The sequence below is a fragment of the Microtus pennsylvanicus genome, chromosome 6, assembly GCF_037038515.1.
Source record: "Microtus pennsylvanicus isolate mMicPen1 chromosome 6, mMicPen1.hap1, whole genome shotgun sequence".
NCBI classification, from domain to species: Eukaryota; Metazoa; Chordata; class Mammalia; order Rodentia; family Cricetidae; genus Microtus; species Microtus pennsylvanicus.
The window spans coordinates 88,986,950-89,005,235 of record NC_134584.1 but is presented as its reverse complement, the minus strand read 5'-3'; the positions used below and the strand labels follow the sequence as shown (position 1 = coordinate 89,005,235).

Here is an 18,286-nt window from a genome sequence, read left to right as displayed (position 1 = left end):
ATCAGTGAGTGCAGGTAGACTGTTTCTCTAAACCCCTCAGCCGCAGGCTCTGGACATGGCGGGCTTCCAGGAAGATGACTAGGACTTTCTTACCGGCTTCTTGTCACCATTTGTGACTTCATAGCCTGCTTGCCGTTCGCGTCACCAATGTAGACTGCGTTTTAACCGAGACCAAGGATTTCCTAAGTTTTTTGGCAGTAAGAATTGAACTTTGGTTCTTAGACACCCTAGGCAAATGCTCTGCTTGAGCTTCATTCTCAGCCTGGCATGTTATTATTATTAGCATTGTTGTTGTTGTTGTTATTATTATTATTATTATTGAATGCAATCTTCATACTCGTTTCTTGGAGCAAGAATTAGGTGTAGCTTGAAATGATATGAGCCTTGTCCAGGATCACACCTAGACCTGGGGCCATGTCTTCCTCCTCAGCACCGGGACTGCCTGCGTCTCCCACAGGAGTTGAGGTTGGACTACTCAGACCTTTTTGTTACTGGACACATTAGAGCTGCTGAGTAACCCTCACCAATTTGGCACAGCTAACAGCAGTTTAGAAGAAAATGCAAGGCCTGCAAGAATTGGGTCTATTGGTGTGAACTACCCTGAAGCAGCACCCCCTCTCCCCCAGATTGCTGTTTATTTGGTCCATCATGAGGTCTGAAGCTCATATATACCACGAACAGTTCTGAAACACCTGCCTTCTGCTGGGGATGTGTTTTCTGTCGTTTCCGTCGTCACTGTGATGAGTCAGGTGATGAGTCAGTGGAAATGTTTGCAGTGTCTGGCCGACATCACAGTGGCGGCTGAAACCCCAGCATGAGAGCACCTGACCAGTCTCCTTTGATGACTGTCTGTGTCAATGGGGTTTGCCCATTCGCTTGTCAGAACTGCGCATGTGTCCACTGTGCTTGCTCGTCTCTCTGGAGCAGCTTCCATGGCTATTTTATGAGCTGGAAGCTAGAAGGAAATTGTGCTTTTCTGGTTAACTCAGAAAGGGCTTCCCACAGTATTTCCCTGCACTGCCCTGTCTGGCTTGACAGCCACTGCTAGCTAGCTGTTATCACCCAGCTCTCCTCTGTTTGAAGCGTGTGGGCTGACTGCTAGAATGTGAAAAATAGCCAGGTAATTTAACTTGTCTCCAGAGGCCTGGGGCAGGAGTTCAGATCTCCCTGAAGAGCTGACACACCTACCCTCCAGGCTCAGTGTTTTCCTACATGTGAGGCTGGGGTCTATTTGGAGTCCCTAAAGTAGAAGGTATTAGTCTGTGCACTGTGAATATATGTTCTCTAGGTCAGGGTAGACCACTAGTTGGCACTTCCCTGTCCACCACCCTGTCTCGATTATAGAGACCAGAAGCAGCAAGGATAAACACACTTCATCAGGTTTAAAAGAAGAGTTCTTACTGCACTGTCTAACATTATACAGCAGTTTGGTTCTTCTTTTCCCCCACTTCCTGGGGCTGAGACTTCAACTCAGATCACACACATATGCTATATTGGTCACACCCCAGCCCTCATTTCCTTTTTCTGTAGTTTTATTTTCTAGATAAATCTACATATTCTCTAGGCCGAACCTGGAAGCACTGTTTAACTGTGGAGTCTTCAGAGTGAAAATGCTGTGATCTTCTGTAGAGAGCACTGAAAACTGGTGCAGCCTTGGTGCTTCTGACAGCAAACTACTTGTTCTACTGTTGCTTTAAACTTAGATACCCAGGGTAGCAGAATTCCTGCCATCTGCTTTGGCTTCCTTTTCTTCATTGACCGCAAGTGGAGCTCTGTCCCCATCCATTCCTGCTGTGTGGTCAGCTGAAGATTTAAGGAGAAGAGGACAAGCAGGTTCGCTGGATCCTGTGTGCGTGTGTGCTCTTCATTTAGGATCTTCATGTTAGAACTGGCAGGGGATCTCTGTGAGTTCAAAGGCCAGCCTGGTCTACAGAGTGAGTTCCAGGACAGGCTCCAAAGCTCCACAGAGAAACCCTATCTTGAGAGGCGGGGGCAAAAACCAAACAAACAAACAAAAACCGGCTGCCTTAACTCCAGGCCTGTCCTTAGTATTAAACAATTAGAGTACTTATTCTTTAAGAACAAGAAGCCAGTTACTCCCTCTTTTTCACCAGTAACAAGTCATACTGGTATGGTTCATCCTTACTATATCAGCCATGGGTTTGTTTGCTTGCATGTGTTTTCTGGAATAAGATCTCATAGTTTCTTTTTTTCTTTTTGGTTTGTCAACACAGGGTTTCTTTGTGTAGCCCTGGCTATCCTGGAACTTGCTCTGTAAGACCAGGCGGGACTCGAATTCACAGAGACCTAGGCCTGCCTCTGCCTCTTGAGTGCTGGGATTAAAGCATGTGCCACCACTGCCCAGCTGATAGTTTCTTCTTTATTGGTCTCTGAAAAAGCATTGGCTTTATCCTCTAGCAAAGAGAACTTGTGGGCTACTCTTTGCAACCTCCTGGCAGCTTACCTGTGTGTATCCAAGCCTTCCTGTGCTCAAGGGTCAGGAATGCAAAGAGGGTTGGCATAATATTATGGGATAGTGGAAGGGCCTTGGCCAGGTGTGGGCAATGAGTCTACCCCAGCACACCCACTCTCAACAGTCCACTCTGATACACTGCACAGTAGAAGGTAGGAGGTGAGAAGACAGGAAGGGCTGGCTTCACAGGAGACCAGACTGAGCCCTCAGAGGGGCTGGTAGGGAAGATACACAAGGAGACTTAGCAACCAGGATGGGTAGGGACAAGACTACCCAAGAGCAAGAGCTGGCTGGCATGTGTATTATGGGAAGTTTGCCTTGGCCTGCTCTCTCTGATCTGTCAAATGTGGAAGGGACCTGGAAGCCAGTCCTGGCAGGCAGAGGATGTGTATGGGAAGGACATCTCTCCCCCACCTCTATTTAACTGCCTGAGGCAAAATAAAGGGTTATTTGTTTTTTTAATCATATTTGCTTACTTACTTGTTTATGTGTGTTTGTGTTGGGGGAGTGCACACGCCATGGTCCACATGTGGCACTTTTGCCTGTGGAGCGGTATAGCCAGCTGATTTTTTTTTTATGTGTATGAGTGTTTTGCCTGTTTGTGTATTGTGTGCCATATACATGCCTGGTCAGAAAAGGGCTTCTGATCCCCTGGAGTTACGGATGGTGTGAGCTGCCACATGCGTGCTAAGAATCAAACCCACATCCGCCCGTTTGCAAGAGCAGCAAGTGCTCTTAAGTATGCGCCATCTCGGGTTAGGGTTAGGGTTTAGGATTAGGGTTTAGGGGGAAAAAAGTATGCACCATCTCTCCATCCAGTCTCTGGTTTTGTGTTTTGAAATGTACTACCAGACTTAGGAGCTACATTTTTTGTGTGCCTTCTGAGCAAGAAGTCACACACTGGGCTAAATACAGCCCCATTTCTGTCTCAAGTGCTTAGGAACTCAGCCATATTTGCCATCTACAGCTGTGTGTGGCTGTTGTCACATTGCTGTGGCAGAAACCGAGTGGTGGGTCAGTGACCATGGTGACCTTTGCAGATTGACCCGTCCTGGCCCGTTTCTTACATGTTTTCCTTTTCCCTGCTTTCTGATTCATTCGGTACGGTCCCCGTGGTTCTAGTTAGTTTCGTTTGAATCTTGTTTTCTAAGTGTTCTTTTTAAGTTATAAACCTGGGAGCTTTTCAGTTCCTTGGAAGGTGGGTGATGCACTCACCCATCCTCCAGAGGTAGCAGTGACATTGGGCACTGTGGTAGTACAGCAGGGTCACATATTTAATTCCTGTCCTCAGCCATAGGCAGGCACATAGCACAGGCACTGTCACAGCTACTGAGCCACAAATTCTGTGACAAAATTCCCAAGTTCTTAGACATCCGCTGGCAGTGAAGCACAGCGGTGGAGTGCTAGCCTGGCTCGTGTGAGGACCTGGGTCTCATCCCTAACACAGTAAACAAGCAGCACCCCACACAGCTGCAGAGCCCCCCAGGACATGACTCCAGAGTCACAGTAGGCTAGATGTGCAGTGTACCCCAGTGTGTCAGACTTCAGGGGGCTGAGGCGGGAGGATCACATGCTTTAAGTCAGTTCATTGACTTACAGAGACCACATCTCACAAAAAGAAGATAAGGTTCTTAGAGGCCAATGATTAGACAGACGTTAGAAACAGTAGTAGTTTTCCCAGTAGACTATACTGGAAACCACTGTGATAATAAACATATATTACAGCAAGCCTGCAGCCCTCAACCAAAACAGCGCACTCAGTTCGTCGGATACAAGGAAAAGACCCAAGACTCTAAGATACAGGAAGGACTCAGTCAGCAGGTCTAACTTGGCTCTGCAAAGCAGCAAAGTACACACAACACATTGGAAAAGTAATAGCATGTCTGTCTTGTTTCTGTTGTATGATTGTTCTTCTCCGTGGTAAACGTAGGCTTTACATATGCCTTGACCTAATGAAATCGTCTTGCTTTCTTCCAGCCATGGTCTGAAAAAGTTCTTTAGTTGCCGTGGGATAGCAATTGCAGTTGAATATTTTTGGAAGCTTGGCAACAGAAACATCACTGTGTTTGTCCCACAGTGGAGAACAAGGCGCGATCCTAATGTCACAGGTGAGGCCCAGTGACTTTTCCATATTTCTGGTTAGGTATTCAATGAACTGGCTTCAAATTGCAACACAAGGTACTTAGAATAGAATCACACATGTGGGCAACAGATTGAATGACGAAATTCTGAATAGTTTCTGTCTGGTAAAATACCAGTTGAAAACTCGGTGTGGTGCATACCTGTAATGCATTCGGGAAGGAGTGGAGGGCCAGAGCATTCGGGAAGGAGTGGAGGGCCAGAGCACTCGGGAAGGAGTGGAGGACCAGAGCACTCGGGAAGGAGTGGAGGGCCAGAGCACTCGGGAAGGAGTGGAGGGCCAGAGCACTCGGGAAGGAGTGGAGGGCCAGAGCTGTGCTTGGCTACACAGTAGTTTCTGAGGCTGGCCTGGGATAGACATGCCTCTCAGTTGACGAGTGTTGTATTATAAAAGGGAGTGGTTAGGAAGGGTAGAAGGTTAGCATTGCTGTTAGAAGTTAAGTGTCTCCACTAGGTTGGGCTTTGGAATATTTAAATAATGTTTCTTTAAAATAGTTACTTGGCCAGTTTTCTGTCCTTAGATAACGTCTTTCCAGTAGTCTGAGGGCTTATTAGGAATCATTTCTGTTTGCCATTGGGTACTTTGTGCATAACCTACAGCTCCCACACAGGAAGTTTGGACTTACTGTGTTGTAAAATACTCCAGAGAACGTAAGGTTGTTTTGTCCTGGGCCATCATAGACAAACGGGGGAGGCTGTGGCAGGCACAGCACACGAGGGCTCCTAGAAAGGAGAGGTAGCAGGGGGCAGAGAAACAGGAAGTGAAGTCTAATGCTGAAGCCAGTCCCAGCTTTCTTTATCTGGGAGATGTCAGAACAGAAGGTCCTGGAGGAGCTAGGTGGATTCACTCATTGCCTAGCAGAGTCTTATTGCATGCACACTGGGCAGCTGCAAAATAGGGAACCCCAGTGTGGGCAGATCAGCTCAGGTCACTGGCAGCTGCTTTGGTTGGAAATGCAAACCCAGGAATCTTAGGTCTCAGCTTCTCTTGCCTGTGACTGCTTTCCCACAGAAGAGCATCAGCCCTCCCTCTTGTCACTAGTGTGCCTGGGACAATCGGGCTTGTACAGACAACTGAGACTAATTGGGAGAGAAGGCTAGCCTTTCTTGACTGGAGCAAAGAGGTTTGTTCCTGCTGCTGCCTCTGCATCTAAAGGGCTCTTCTCCTCCGCACTCCCACTTTTGGGGGACTCTTGTCACTTCTCTTTCTGTATTCTACCTGTCATATATACCTTTGGAAGAGTTCTTGAGGGCAGCATTGATAAATTACAGGCTTATGGTTTAGTCTCAAGAGGAAATGAATTTAATATTTGTTTGTTTGTTTGTTTAAAAACTACCCAGTCAGTTCCTATGCAGGGTTTGTCTTAGTATGAGTCTTAATTGATTTTCTTTTTTCTACTTGATCTGGTAGTTAGTAAAATTGAGTCAGTAGGAAAAGGAGGTTTTCTGCAAGCCCCAAGTGAAGTATTTGGGTTTGCGTCCATTTGTTTACACATCTGGGAAAGATGGCCTTTACTGAACCCACATCAACTTCTTCCACAAACAGAACAGCACTTCTTAACCCAGCTCCAGGAGCTTGGAATATTATCTTTAACTCCTGCCCGGATGGTCTTTGGAGAACGGATCGCTTCTCATGATGACAGGTATGGAGGGCTGTTTTCCTTCCCAAGGTGGGAGTGGGGTGGTGAGGAGCCAGCTGCCTGCCACCAGGCTGGTGTGCACTCTGAAGGGACCTGCTTGCTCAGTTTTAAAACTCGTGATCAAAGTCACTATTAAGCTTATATACTCTATGAGGTTAAGAATGGCACAGAAGACACCATTGTGTTAAGTTTGATTTTATTTAATTTAGTAAAGTATGTCTGAAGTGAGAAAAGGCAGATATATGTAGTTGGCTTTCCTTTTTTTTCCTCCTTGAGACAGAGTTTCACCATGCCGCCCTGACCTATATAACTCACTATGTAAATCACAGATCTGAGTGAATCTCTGCATTTCAGGCCAGCCAGGGTTACCTGGTGAGATTCCCACCTCCCAAAAGGAGGAATTTGGATTCCAAGCTTCCCCGGTGATATGTAGTTTTTGCAACTCTATTCTGGTGTTGTCGTGTAAGTAGTGACAAGCGTGGTGTCTGTTGCCCTTGGGCTGTCTGCCCCTTCTCTGCATTGTTCTGTATGTTCCCACCCCTTCCAGTGAAGACAGTGCTTCATGTGTTACCCACACTGCTATGTGATGGAATGGGAAAGAGGTGATCTAGGAGCACTGCAGACATTCCCTCACCCATAGGAAAGAGATGAGCTTAGATGGGGTGCATTCAAGGTACTGTCAAAGAGCGGTGTGAGGAAAGCTGAGGGAGGGCAGCACACGGGTTGGGAGCTTTCCTGGGAATCTGTCCTGGAAGGGCAGTTCTTGTCCGCATCGTCACAGGCTCAGGAACCCCGAAGTGCTTGGGTGGAAAAGCAAGTAGGTCAGTAGGCACAGGAAAAGCCTTCAGGCCTCTACCACCACAGCTTTTTTCTCACAGCCAAGGGATTTGAACCCAGGAACAGGCGTGCAGATGAAACTTCCTCTTGGTTTACGTTGCTCTCTGGGTTTCAGAGAGTATAGTTGTGTGTCCTGGTGGGAAGCCTCACTATCTGCTTTTATTGACAGTGCATAGCACCGTTGACAAGTCATGCCCTTTAGAAGTGAACTGTAATGTTTATTAACAAGGACCTTAGCCAAATGTGGTGGCTCCAACCTGTAATTCCAGCATTTTAGAGGTAGAAGCAGGAGGATCAGGGATTCAAAGTCATGCTCAGTTACATAGTGAATTCTAAGCTAGCCTGGAATTTGTGAGCTCCTGTTGGGGGGTGAGGGTGGTGGTGAAAATAAAACCAAATCTAACTTCCCCGAGTTCCTAAGAGTTAGGAATCTGTTGTTTTCAGTCCTGCCTAGGAGTCGCTGCCACCGTGAAGATGAGCGGCTGCCTGCACCTTAGAGTCCAGTGATTGGGGCTTTTGTTTCACTGTCTTTGTTCGTGCTCAAGAAATAACACTTCCATTCCTTTCACAGTGTTTGTTGTTTTGTCTTGTATTTTAGATAGTTTCTCAGTAGGTAGCCCTGACTGTTCTTGGAACTCACTATGTAGACCAGGCTGTGCTGAAGCTCACAGATAGCTGCCAGCCTCTTCCTCCCAAGTGCCGCGATTAAAGATGTGCACCGCTGTGCCTGGCTACTCACAGATATTTTAAGAGAGTTTAGACAGAGGTTATCTTCAGCAATAAAACAAAATACTTTATTCTTACTCTATTTCATCACTGTGTGTACATGAGACCCTGTGTGCTGGAACACACCTGAAATCCCAGCACCAAAAGGTCAGGGTCATCTTTAATTCAAGGCTGACCTAGGACAGTTAAGACCCTCTCACACATAGGGTTAGGGGTTTAGTGATAGAGTCCAAAGGGATCCCCATTTCTCCAGAAGGTTGTGGGTGACCCCAAAATGACAGTCATGGTCATACAGTCTGCTTAAGCTGGACTGTAGAAGGAGTGCTGTCAGAGATGAAGGCTCCCATGTGCAGCATTCCTGCCTAGCAGAAAGAGCCGCTTCCTTTGGCTATGTCTGTGGTTACATAGCAAGCCCAAAACTTACCTCCAGGCTCCTCCAGTCCCTAGTGACTTGCATGTGTTATGAATATCCGAGCCCCCTGCTAATCTCACTATTCCCTCTCCCCTGCACTATGCTTCCAGACTGGGGACCACTCTCTTCGGAATGGCAAACAAGGCCCTCTCGATATTCATTCTTTTCAGCTTCTCTTTATCATCATGTCTCCACTGACCCTGCCCTCCAACACACCTGAGAAGTATCCACAGCCAGTCTGCTTTCTCTCTCTGCTCTGGACCCTTCCAGATGCTTCTGGCTGTTCTCTCTCCTATCCAACAATGTAAAACCTTCCCCCAGCCATCCAACCACGGAGCAGCCATCTTGGTTTCTTTACTGTGCCCCCACCTGTGCTTGCCTCACCTGTCAGGCCCTTAGTTTGATCCCAGCAGCACTACCACTTGTTTAAAATCACAAAAGGCACCCCATCACCACGCGTTCTTTTGTAATTGAGCGAATCTATCTATCTTTAGGCCAAAATGATGATGTCTTCTTGATGCAAAGCAGAAAATTGATTGTTCTTTAAAAATTTGCAGAGCTGATGTATCTCACAGGCCTCTTACCTTTAGCTTGTCCTCGGCTCAGGTCTTCATGCATTGTCACCACGGTTTATGGTGGATCTGTTCTAGAAAATGTAGGAATCAGTTGAAATTACTTTTTTGTAGAACTAGACTGCATGAAAAAAGTTGTTTTATAATCCCACTGCTAATTCCAGAGATGCTTATTGTTTTATCCATCTTCAGTTGACGGGACCTAACTCTGTGTATCCAACCTTGTTTAAAGCGGCTATTTTCTTATTTCATTATAGCCCAGCTTCTCTCAGCAGGGCGTGCTGTTTGCTCATGTTGAACTCTTGTAACCATAGGTTCCTGCTACACTTAGCGGACAAAACTGGGGGCATAATTGTAACAAATGATAACTTCAGAGAGTTCGTGACTGAGTCGGTGTCCTGGAGAGAAATTATTACAAAAAGGTAATCTTGTTTTACTTTGCTGTGATCTGCATTTTGTCTGATGTGCTGCTTACAAGGTGGTAGGCCCAGGAGAGGGTGAAGGGGGCTCCTAGGAGCACCTGTAAGACAGGACCTCAGCCATCTCAAGTGTCAGCTCTGGGTGCTGTGACTCCAGCAGGAGCGTAGCACAAAAACAATATGCCGAGGGAGGGGGCACCTAACTGCGGGCTCGGGCAAGTCTAGTTTCGATGGCTGGTGTTTTCCATGAGTTTAGCGTGCAGCTTTCCTTGTTGCTGCCACTGTGAACGTGTCAGTCATGAACTGCTGACGAGCGGTGAATGCTGGCTTCCATGAGCCCACCGAAGACTTGACACTCGAGCGGCTGCTACCCACAAGAAGCAAATAGGGAATGTGCAGGGCAGTGCGGGTAAGCAACACATCTAGACACGCATGTCTCTCGTATTTCACAGTCGGCTCTTGTCTCAGACTTAGAGCTTGCTACGTCCGAACAGGGTTTCTGAAAGCTTGGGCTGATGAGATGTGCCAAGCCTGAGGACCTGGAAGTCTCCAGAACCACACAGGAAAGAGAGAACCAAAGTTGTGGGCACACAAATAAGGAAACAATGTAACTTTAAAATTTTAGAAGAAAGACAAACCTTGGCTGCAGACTCTTGGACGAAAGTGAATTACTTGAGATATTTGAGCTCTGTGTTGCTAAGAAGGTCTTGGTAATGGGTGGAGGAAAGTTTGACCTGGTGGGCACAGTTGATCAGTTGTTGAACTTCTCAGGCACTGTTGTGCTAGACACCAGTCTGCACACAAGGAGGCTCCCACCAACCCACTGCTTTTAGACCTCACCTCACAGAAGCAGCTTGGATACCAAAATGTACATCATGGACATAGATGCTAGGATTTTTTAAGTTTAATTTAATTTTGTTTATTCATTTATTCGAGAGAGGAGCTTACTACATAGCTGTCACAGGATTAAAAGCATATACCACCATGCCCAGTCAGTTCTTTATTTCTAGACCCCACGGTGTTCCGTGTTCCCGGCAAGACTTTACTGCTGAGCAGGCCCAGGTCCCTATCCTGGATGAGTAATACTAGATCAACCTTGCATTTCTCTGCTGAGGACAATGTTTTCTCTTCCAAATCAGAGGTGTGCCTATGAACATGTTCTTTTTTTTCAGTTTCACTTTGGCACACCTGCTGAGTCCCAAGCTGAATGTCTCTAATCGTGTTTTCTCATCTGGTAGAAAACAGAATACCTGGCTGGCGTCTGGATGAGACTTGCGGGCAGCTGAGAGGAGCTTCTCGCAGAACTCTGTCCACAACAGAAGTTAGAACGCTTTCTCTTGTGTGTGGGGTTGCTTCCTCTCCAAGCAGATAGCACTGGGAATGTTCAGGCTGACCATTGTCCCAACACGGGGTGTCTCCTGTGAGGAGTGTTCCATTTCCTCAGCAGTGAAGGGGACTGATGGTCAGCACTGTGACTTTCTGTGTTGTAGGCTGCTTCAGTACACGTTCGTGGGGGACATATTTATGGTTCCTGATGACCCTCTGGGAAGAAACGGACCTCGGCTAGATGAATTTCTTCGAAAGGAGGGCTTTCTTAGGTATTTCTTTGTATGTCCCTTGTATGTCAAAGGTTTTTTTTTTTTATTTTAACCAAATGTTGTGCTTTGCAACAAATGCTGTCCTTGAGAACTAGAAATGGCATTTGAATGTCTTCTGGGCCGTAATTAGACCTAGATATGTGACGGTATAGAAGCCAGTCACGGAAGCAGCCCAAGGCCAGTCTTCACTGTGGTCTTTTTCAGTGTTGCCTGCCTGCCTGCCTGCCTTAGACTGTTTCCTCTGAGTCAGCAGGCTAAGCTCAAACTCTGATCCTCTGCCTCTGCCTCATGCGCCAGGGTCTAGGTCTGCCCTGTGTGGGGATCCTTTTCATTTTACTCTGAGAGCACACAGACATTCATGAGGGTCTCAGCAGAAGCAGGTTTTCAAGCTGGTGCTAACTTGTAGGTCACTGCTCGCCGGGATCTCTGTGTGGGATGCTTTGCCATGCACTTTGTGCAGCCGTTTCTTTGGAGTGTCCAGTGCTGCCGTGAACTTGTGTCCTGCTCAGGAACCGCTGTGGGGGTGGGGTGAGGGCCCACAGCTACTGTTTACCATCTCTGCATGAGAAAGCCTGCTTGCTTTATTCTCTGCCACTGAGAAGTAGAGGTTATGTCTACGCTAAGAATTCTCAGGTGACCTTGTTAACCACAGCCTCCTTCATGCTAACCTAGTGGCAGACCTTTGTTTTAAAACAAAAGTGAGCTATATTTCTGTGCATCTCCTGGCAGGTTTTTGCATGGGGTTGGTCTAGGTACCTAAAAGGAGAACATAGACTCTGTCCCATCTTTCAAGGCTGCTAGTTGGTCTTTTGTAGCCTGAGCCTTTGGGATCATCAATTTGAACTTGGTGGTGTACCGCAGTGGGTTGATTTTCACCCAGGGATCTTCTTCAGTGGAGACTGACACACTGGGAAAGTCGTGGCCTTGTTATCATTTCTCTGGGAGCCATTGGGTTTTATCACACTGTTAAGGCGTTGACTTGGGCCAAGGACATGGCAACCTGCTGTAGGCTTTTCCGGTCTAACCCCTCAACCCCACATCTTCTATGGGAAATCCTCATAGGGTTTTAGGCCTCAAGGCCTGTGTTTGAGGCTGTGTGTGGGCCCCATGCTAAGCTGAGGTCCAGGTCAAACTAGAAGTGAATTCTTTGCTGCCTGTTCCACTCCTTCAGTAGTCTGGTGGCAGGACCAGTCCTGCTGGTCCTTTTCCCTCTCACCTAGTATCATCTTCAAAGTGAGTGGTGGCTACTGGTTGTCACTCCTTCCAGAGGGATGCCGCTAATGTTAATGGAGCTTTTGCAGGCTGTCAAGCTTCTGGCGTTGATGGCACTATTAGCCCCAGGTCTCAGCTACAGATGAAATTGGTGGGAGTTTTTAAGCAGGACAGGTGTCCCTGGATGCCTAGACAACACCATGTGTACAGGCATTCAGAGCACATTGCCCCACCCAGACCTCACTGGAGACAGGGATTCCAGGAGCCTCTTGGAGTTGCCTCTGCCCAGAGGGATTCCTCTCCCCAGTCAGCTGACACTGCCTAGAATAAAACCCTCCAGATGAGCAGGAACCTTGCAGAAGCAACAACTGTGGCCCACCCTCAGACAGCAGACTGGGAGAGGCTGTCCATCCCAGAGGTGCTTGTTCCCTCATTGGTCTGGAAATGGTGCCGGGTGCCATCTGTTGGGGCTGATTTCACATCCCCTTGGCTCTGTGGCCTTCAGAAAACATGGAACTACCTAGCATCTAGATCCTCAGTGTCAGCCGTACATGCTTTACAGGATTTCTCACTGCCGCTCTCTCCATGGTCACTATCCACAGAGACATGCAGCCGCTACTCAATGCCCTGCCAGATGTGGGCACGTTCGATCCTGGCTTCCGGAGCCCCAACACCCAAGTAGCCAACACCAGCCACCAGCCTCCATCCCGGAACCAGGGAGCCTCTTCAGGCCCTTGGCTTCCTCAGCAGCCCCACTTCACACCCCTGGCCACCGTTCCCAGTATGCAGCAGAACCTTCTCATACCAGCACAGAGATCTTCCGCAGAGACCAGCGAGCTGAGGGCGGCCCTGCTAAAGATCTTCCCTGACTCTGAGCAAAAACTGAAGATCGACCAGATCCTGGTAGCTCATCCATACATGAAAGACCTGAATGCCCTTTCTGCCCTGGTACTGGACTGAAGGCTGGGCTGAGAGCCCACTGCTGATGGGGACCAGAGGGAGCTGCCAACTGTGGAGTCCCGTACTGGGGAGAAGCTTTCCAGAGTGCACAGTGCTGCTCTCGGTAGGAGAAGAAAGGGATGTGTTTGATATATACAAAAGTCTGGATTTTCAAAGCCAGCTTTTTTCTATATATAAATTATGCTGCTATTACAGATTGAACATTTTCTGTAAAAGAAAAGTACATTTTCTGCCTGTTCAGAACTGTTTAATAGCAGTTTCTCTTGAGTGTATTTACAACTTTATGTTTTTTAAACTATTTTCCTTAAAGCTGAAGAAAAATTGACAAATGAATATGGTTAGCCTTTCTAAATAAAATTAAAAAATAAAAAAAAAAGGAATTGCTTCCTTAAGGAAAGCAAGCCCTCTTAAAGTATATTTTCTTGAGGTGATCTGTCTGTCCACTCACATGGTATGTGCTCCCCTGCCTTCCTCCTTGGAGCTGGCCTGCTCCACTCTTCCGGGTCTTCTCAGCAGGCTGTCGTGAGAGTGGAGACATGGAGCCACTAGATGGCACTTGGTGCCTGGCTGTCGTCAGCGACAAGACAAAGTCAGACTCAGAAGAGCAGGGCAAGAATTCAGTCCATTCAGCCCCATCCTCCTTCCTCTCCGCTGGACAGAGAAGGGAAACGAGTCCCAGCATACTCCCTGATTGGCCCAGCTCCCTAATGCCCTCTCCAGCTGAGGCCGCCAGGTTCCTGATCTGATTCCACAGCTACTGTCACCTCAGAAGGTGAGGTAGGATTGGAGAGTCTGCTGAGGAACTCCCTTCTGTGGCCAGCATGAATCCACAGCCTACAAGTATGGGAAAGAATCCCATGTGGAGTTTGTACAGCTTTGCCAAAAAGTTTTCTATTCTCAAGGATGACCCAAGCCAATAAATAGCATTAGTAGTTTCAGAAGGGGTCTCAAAGCCCTGCTGTTCCCCTCTTCTGTCTTTTAGTGGTCTCTTAGGCGCTCTTCCTGAGTCTTTCAGGACCAGTTATCTCAGTATCGCCTCTTCTGAGTGTAGCCTGAATTCTGTGTCTGTGAAACATGTCCTGGTCATTCTTAGCATCTTGACTCTCACCTAGACCTTTTAAGGGCTCTGTGTTTTCCATCCATGCTGTGTCCCAGCCCTCACAGTCAATTCCACTGCTCTGTGGATTGTGTCTTTCTCCTGGTCTCACAGTTAGTGACTGAGGATGTAGTGCTGGTTGGTTCTCTGTGGTGCAGGGACTATGTAGATCCCAGGATGCTGTCACCATGCATATACTTGGTTTCATTTGATCCCTGCATCCCTCAGGAGATGAATACAGAGCTTTCTAGGTGGTCACGGTTGTACTTCAGTCATGTTCTCCTGAATTCATTGACGATGTAACCTGCTGGGGAGTCGTTTGTCATCTGTCACTTGGGCTTTTGAGACCTGCAGGCAGTGAAAGTAGAAAACAGACTTTGCAAGGTCCAGGAGTAGACTCACTACAGCCTTGTGCCCCAGCTTCTGAGCACAGTAAAGGTGCCAAGGTGGAGCCGGGAACCAGGAGAGTCAGGGTGCTCTGTAGAGCACAGGGGCCACATCCTGATGCTGGCAGGGAGCAAGGAGCACGAGCTTTCCCAGACTCTCCAGGCAGATTGACTTTGTTGTGTAGCCTCTGTGTTCTTAGTATTGTTTCTGAGATACCTGCCCATGCCCCCTTCCCCATATAGGAGGGAAGAAAAGTTGGAGGAAATCGAGAGGCATTAATTACTGTGTAGATTACAATGTGAAATATAATTCTAGACTCTCTGTGAAATTCATCACCTTTAGGGGTAGCGTCCAAATCCCACTTATCCAGCCACCAAAGGAAGCTCACGACCTGCTTCTCTGCCTCACCCAAGCTCTGTTGCTGTTAGGTACTTGTAGATGCTCAGCCTCCACCCCTCAGTACCTCCACAGTGAACTGTGGAGTGTCTTGGCATTCCTCCGTATGTGGAGTGCCTCTGCCTCCTGCGTATCCTGACATTTGGGTGAGGTGGTCAATGTGGCCGAGGCTGATCATTTTGGTCATTGGTCAAGTATCTGATGCTTACAGAGGTTGAAAGGATAAGTAACTAGTGTAGCTGATGGACTTCCAGCCGCTGTGCGCATGCGTGCATGTGTCGCAGGAGCTGTCCTGGTCCAGTGTGGTGGCACCATGGTTGGCAGACTCAGCTTTGAGACAGGATGGAGTTGTGTTTACACAGGCTTGCGAATGTGTAAAGCAAGAAAGAAGACTCCACCCTTTCTTGCCACTGCCAAGTACTGAGTCCCTCCCCCTGGTAGGGGCAATGGCTGCAGACCCTGTGGCCTCTGCACCATGCTCACCCTGGTCCTAGCCTGCCTCTCGCATCTCTTCCAATGCTTCCCCATCCTCAGCACTCTGAGCCATCTCAGCTGGGTCCATTAGTTGCACTGTTCGCTGGCGTTACCACCTTCCTGTTACCTTTGATCCCTGAGGTTAAAACGCCCTGCATTTGTTGCTGATGCTTTACTCTACCTTCCCACGTTTTCACTCCCCAGTCTGCAAACTTGGCTTCTGCTCACCTCATGGGAGGAGCCTGGGCATTCACTGGTTGCCGTTTCATTGTTAATGTAACAGCTACAGACAGGGAGGCTATTGGCCTTATTTCTTCCATCTTCCTTCTGGATGCTCTGCATTCCTTTCTTCTCCTTGAAGGCAATCCTTAATGCAGTTTCTCCACAGGCGGCTCTAAAACTGGGCCACCCTTAGGACGCCAGTGAAAAGGGCAGCCCTTGCTAAAATGCAGGTTACACACACCCTGAGGTGTGGGCTCTGCGGTAGAGGAAAGCCTGGAGGCTTGTCCTTTCCACACACCCTGAGTGGCTCCCAGTTGGTGGCCTGGAACTGCACTTTGAGAAGCTGCACTTATTGTAGGAGGTCACCACTCCTTCCTAATGTCACCTTCAGTAGTGGTGACACTAATCCTGTCACTAAGCCTATGGGATCGTGACTCCCAGAACCTCAGGAGCTCGGCCTCCGTTCTGTCATCTTCTATCACGTATTCCCTTGTATCCTTCTTGGCCCTTGGCTTGCTACTGCCCTCCACTTCCCACAATCCCCCGTGACACTGTTCTCTCACGGGTCCCTCAACACTAGGCCACTTTACAACTCCCCTCTCCCAGACTCCAGGGAGCTCATTCAGGTTCATCTAGACGACCGTTTTTGTGTCCTCCTCCTCCTCTTCAGTGACCTACAGCTGCCACCAGAGCATCGAGTTCCTGTCCTCTGAGCCGAGCGCCCATGGCTGTTGCTCCATGGCCGTACTTCACTATCACTGTCTATCCCTGCCACGATGCTCACCCGCCACCCAGATCTGGGTTCCCAGGGGCCCTATCCGTGCTTATTTCTCTTCTAGAAATGGCCCTCTGCCCTACAGCCCTCCTCCTCAAAGGCCCAGCCCTGAGTCTTGTGCCCTGAACAGAAGCAGCCCTGTGGTATTCTGTGACCCCCACAGCACTTGGTGTCTCGCTTCTGGCTCTTGCCTCTCCAGCAGGTGTAGCTGCAGCCAACTGTGTACTGTGTTGCCTCCCTCTAGACTGTGAGCTCCTCGCGGGCAGGGACCCTATGGTCACTCTGTATCTCTTGTGGCACCTAACAGTGCCTTGCACTTGGTAGGTGCTCAATAAATGTCTGTTCAAGTGAACTGGAGGATGGTGCCTTCTTGATTGGGGGAACTTTGGTGATCGTGTTCCAGAAATGGGACCCACCTCTGTCAGGTGTAGGGTAGGCTTAGCTTGCCTGCTTCACTCTGCCCCCCTTCCCTAGGGCCTTCAGCACATGCCATCCTGGTCAACTTGCCCAGACCTGGAATCCTGACCAGATGGATCCGTCCAAAGCAGACAGTTGGCTTAGATAGACCTCACCTGCCAGTCTTCCTCGGAGATTTTGCCCATTGTGTTGGGAGCCATGTGGGATGCACCCACAACCATTAGTGCCATTTTCTGCCATGGGGAAGAAACATGAGCAAGAGGCCGGCCCTGAGTTCTGAGCTCACTTTGTCAAGGAGACCTTCCTCAGGTGTCAGGAGGCCCAGGATTCGCGAAGTGCACCCTGATGCTGAAGCAGTTTCATGTTAGTTCATCCCATGAGATCAGGTGTCTACACAGAGTGAAGCGCCTCCCTGTCCTTAGTAGAGCCTGGCAGATTGGCGAGCAGGCGTCCAGCTTGATGTTCAGGAATGTCCCAAAGACTTGTGCTAATAGCCCACCAGGATGAGCACCTAGTCTGGGTGTCAATGCCACTCTGTCCTGCAGTCCAGGCTGTCCTTGAATTCACAGCAGTCCTCCTGCCTCAGCCTTCCAAGTGTTGGGAGTTACAGGTGAGACCCATCGTGCTTTGCTCCACTGGTTTTGAGAACCAAAAGCAATTCAGCTTTCCATTGTCCAGACACGTGGTGCTATCAGGACCAGGGGTGACTTCTGGGGAAGCAGCTGAGCCAGAGTCCTTCATCCAGTGCGGAGATGCATCCCAGGGGCTGGACTTGCTCCTCCTGACTCCTCCTGTTTGGTGGCTTTTGCTTGCCATCTCTCTCCAGATCCCCAGCTAGTCCTGCTCAACCGCACAGTCTGGTACCCAGACCTGGGTCAGACCCCTCCTCTGTCACTGCTCCCAGCAGAGGAACCAGACCTGTACTGCTCTGCCACATGTCTGGCTCCTGGATCAGGCTCAAGTTGCAACCTCCCAAACAGGCAGCAGGAAGAAGGGTTCTTCTGAGTGGCCCGCAGGAGCTGAAAAGGTTCTGTGTTCCCAGCTTCCCCATCTATAGGGGCTATACCAGCAAGTCACTTGGACCCTTTGAAAAGGGTTGGACACCCACGGAAAACAACCCCAATACCACCCCTACCCCCCATGGATACTTATGCTTTATCTGTCCCCTGAGACCCTTCTACCCAAAAGAAAACACAAGGACGGTCCTGGAGGAAGGAAGGAGGCGGTTAGAATGACGCTCAGGTGAGTATGTGGGCCCTGCACTGACACACCCAGTGCTGTGTGTCCTGGAGAAAGAAACCCAGGCTCTGGAAGACTTGATGCTGATGTCTGTAGGGGGTCGCATGATGCTGCTGTGTGTGGAAGGCTCGCTGCCCTCCCCAGGCTCAGCCAGCACTGCCTGTCTACCATGGTGACCCTGTTCTGCAGAAGAGTAAGCTGAGCAGAAAGTTCTCAAGGCAGGTGAGTATCAACTTTTTACTGGAGTCTGAGGAGAGGAGACTACCGCCTTCCTGTAGGCCTTTCCCCTTTC

General features: G+C 48.7%; 1 protein-coding gene across 2 annotated transcripts in view; it reads left to right on the top strand.

Moving 5' to 3' along the window:
* Nucleotides 1-16,690, top strand: part of N4bp1 (NEDD4 binding protein 1) — a 46,433-nt gene extending 29,743 nt beyond the window's left edge. For both annotated transcript variants that reach the window (XM_075976798.1, XM_075976799.1), the window contains exons 3-7: nucleotides 4,451-4,581; nucleotides 6,159-6,255; nucleotides 9,114-9,221; nucleotides 10,709-10,816; nucleotides 12,631-16,690. In XM_075976798.1, coding sequence (XP_075832913.1) covers nucleotides 4,451-4,581; nucleotides 6,159-6,255; nucleotides 9,114-9,221; nucleotides 10,709-10,816; nucleotides 12,631-12,988 — 802 coding nt within the window. In that variant the 3' untranslated portion in view covers nucleotides 12,989-16,690. The remainder of the gene's footprint in view (nucleotides 1-4,450; nucleotides 4,582-6,158; nucleotides 6,256-9,113; nucleotides 9,222-10,708; nucleotides 10,817-12,630) is intronic.
* The last annotated feature ends 1,596 nt before the right edge of the window (nucleotides 16,691-18,286 follow it).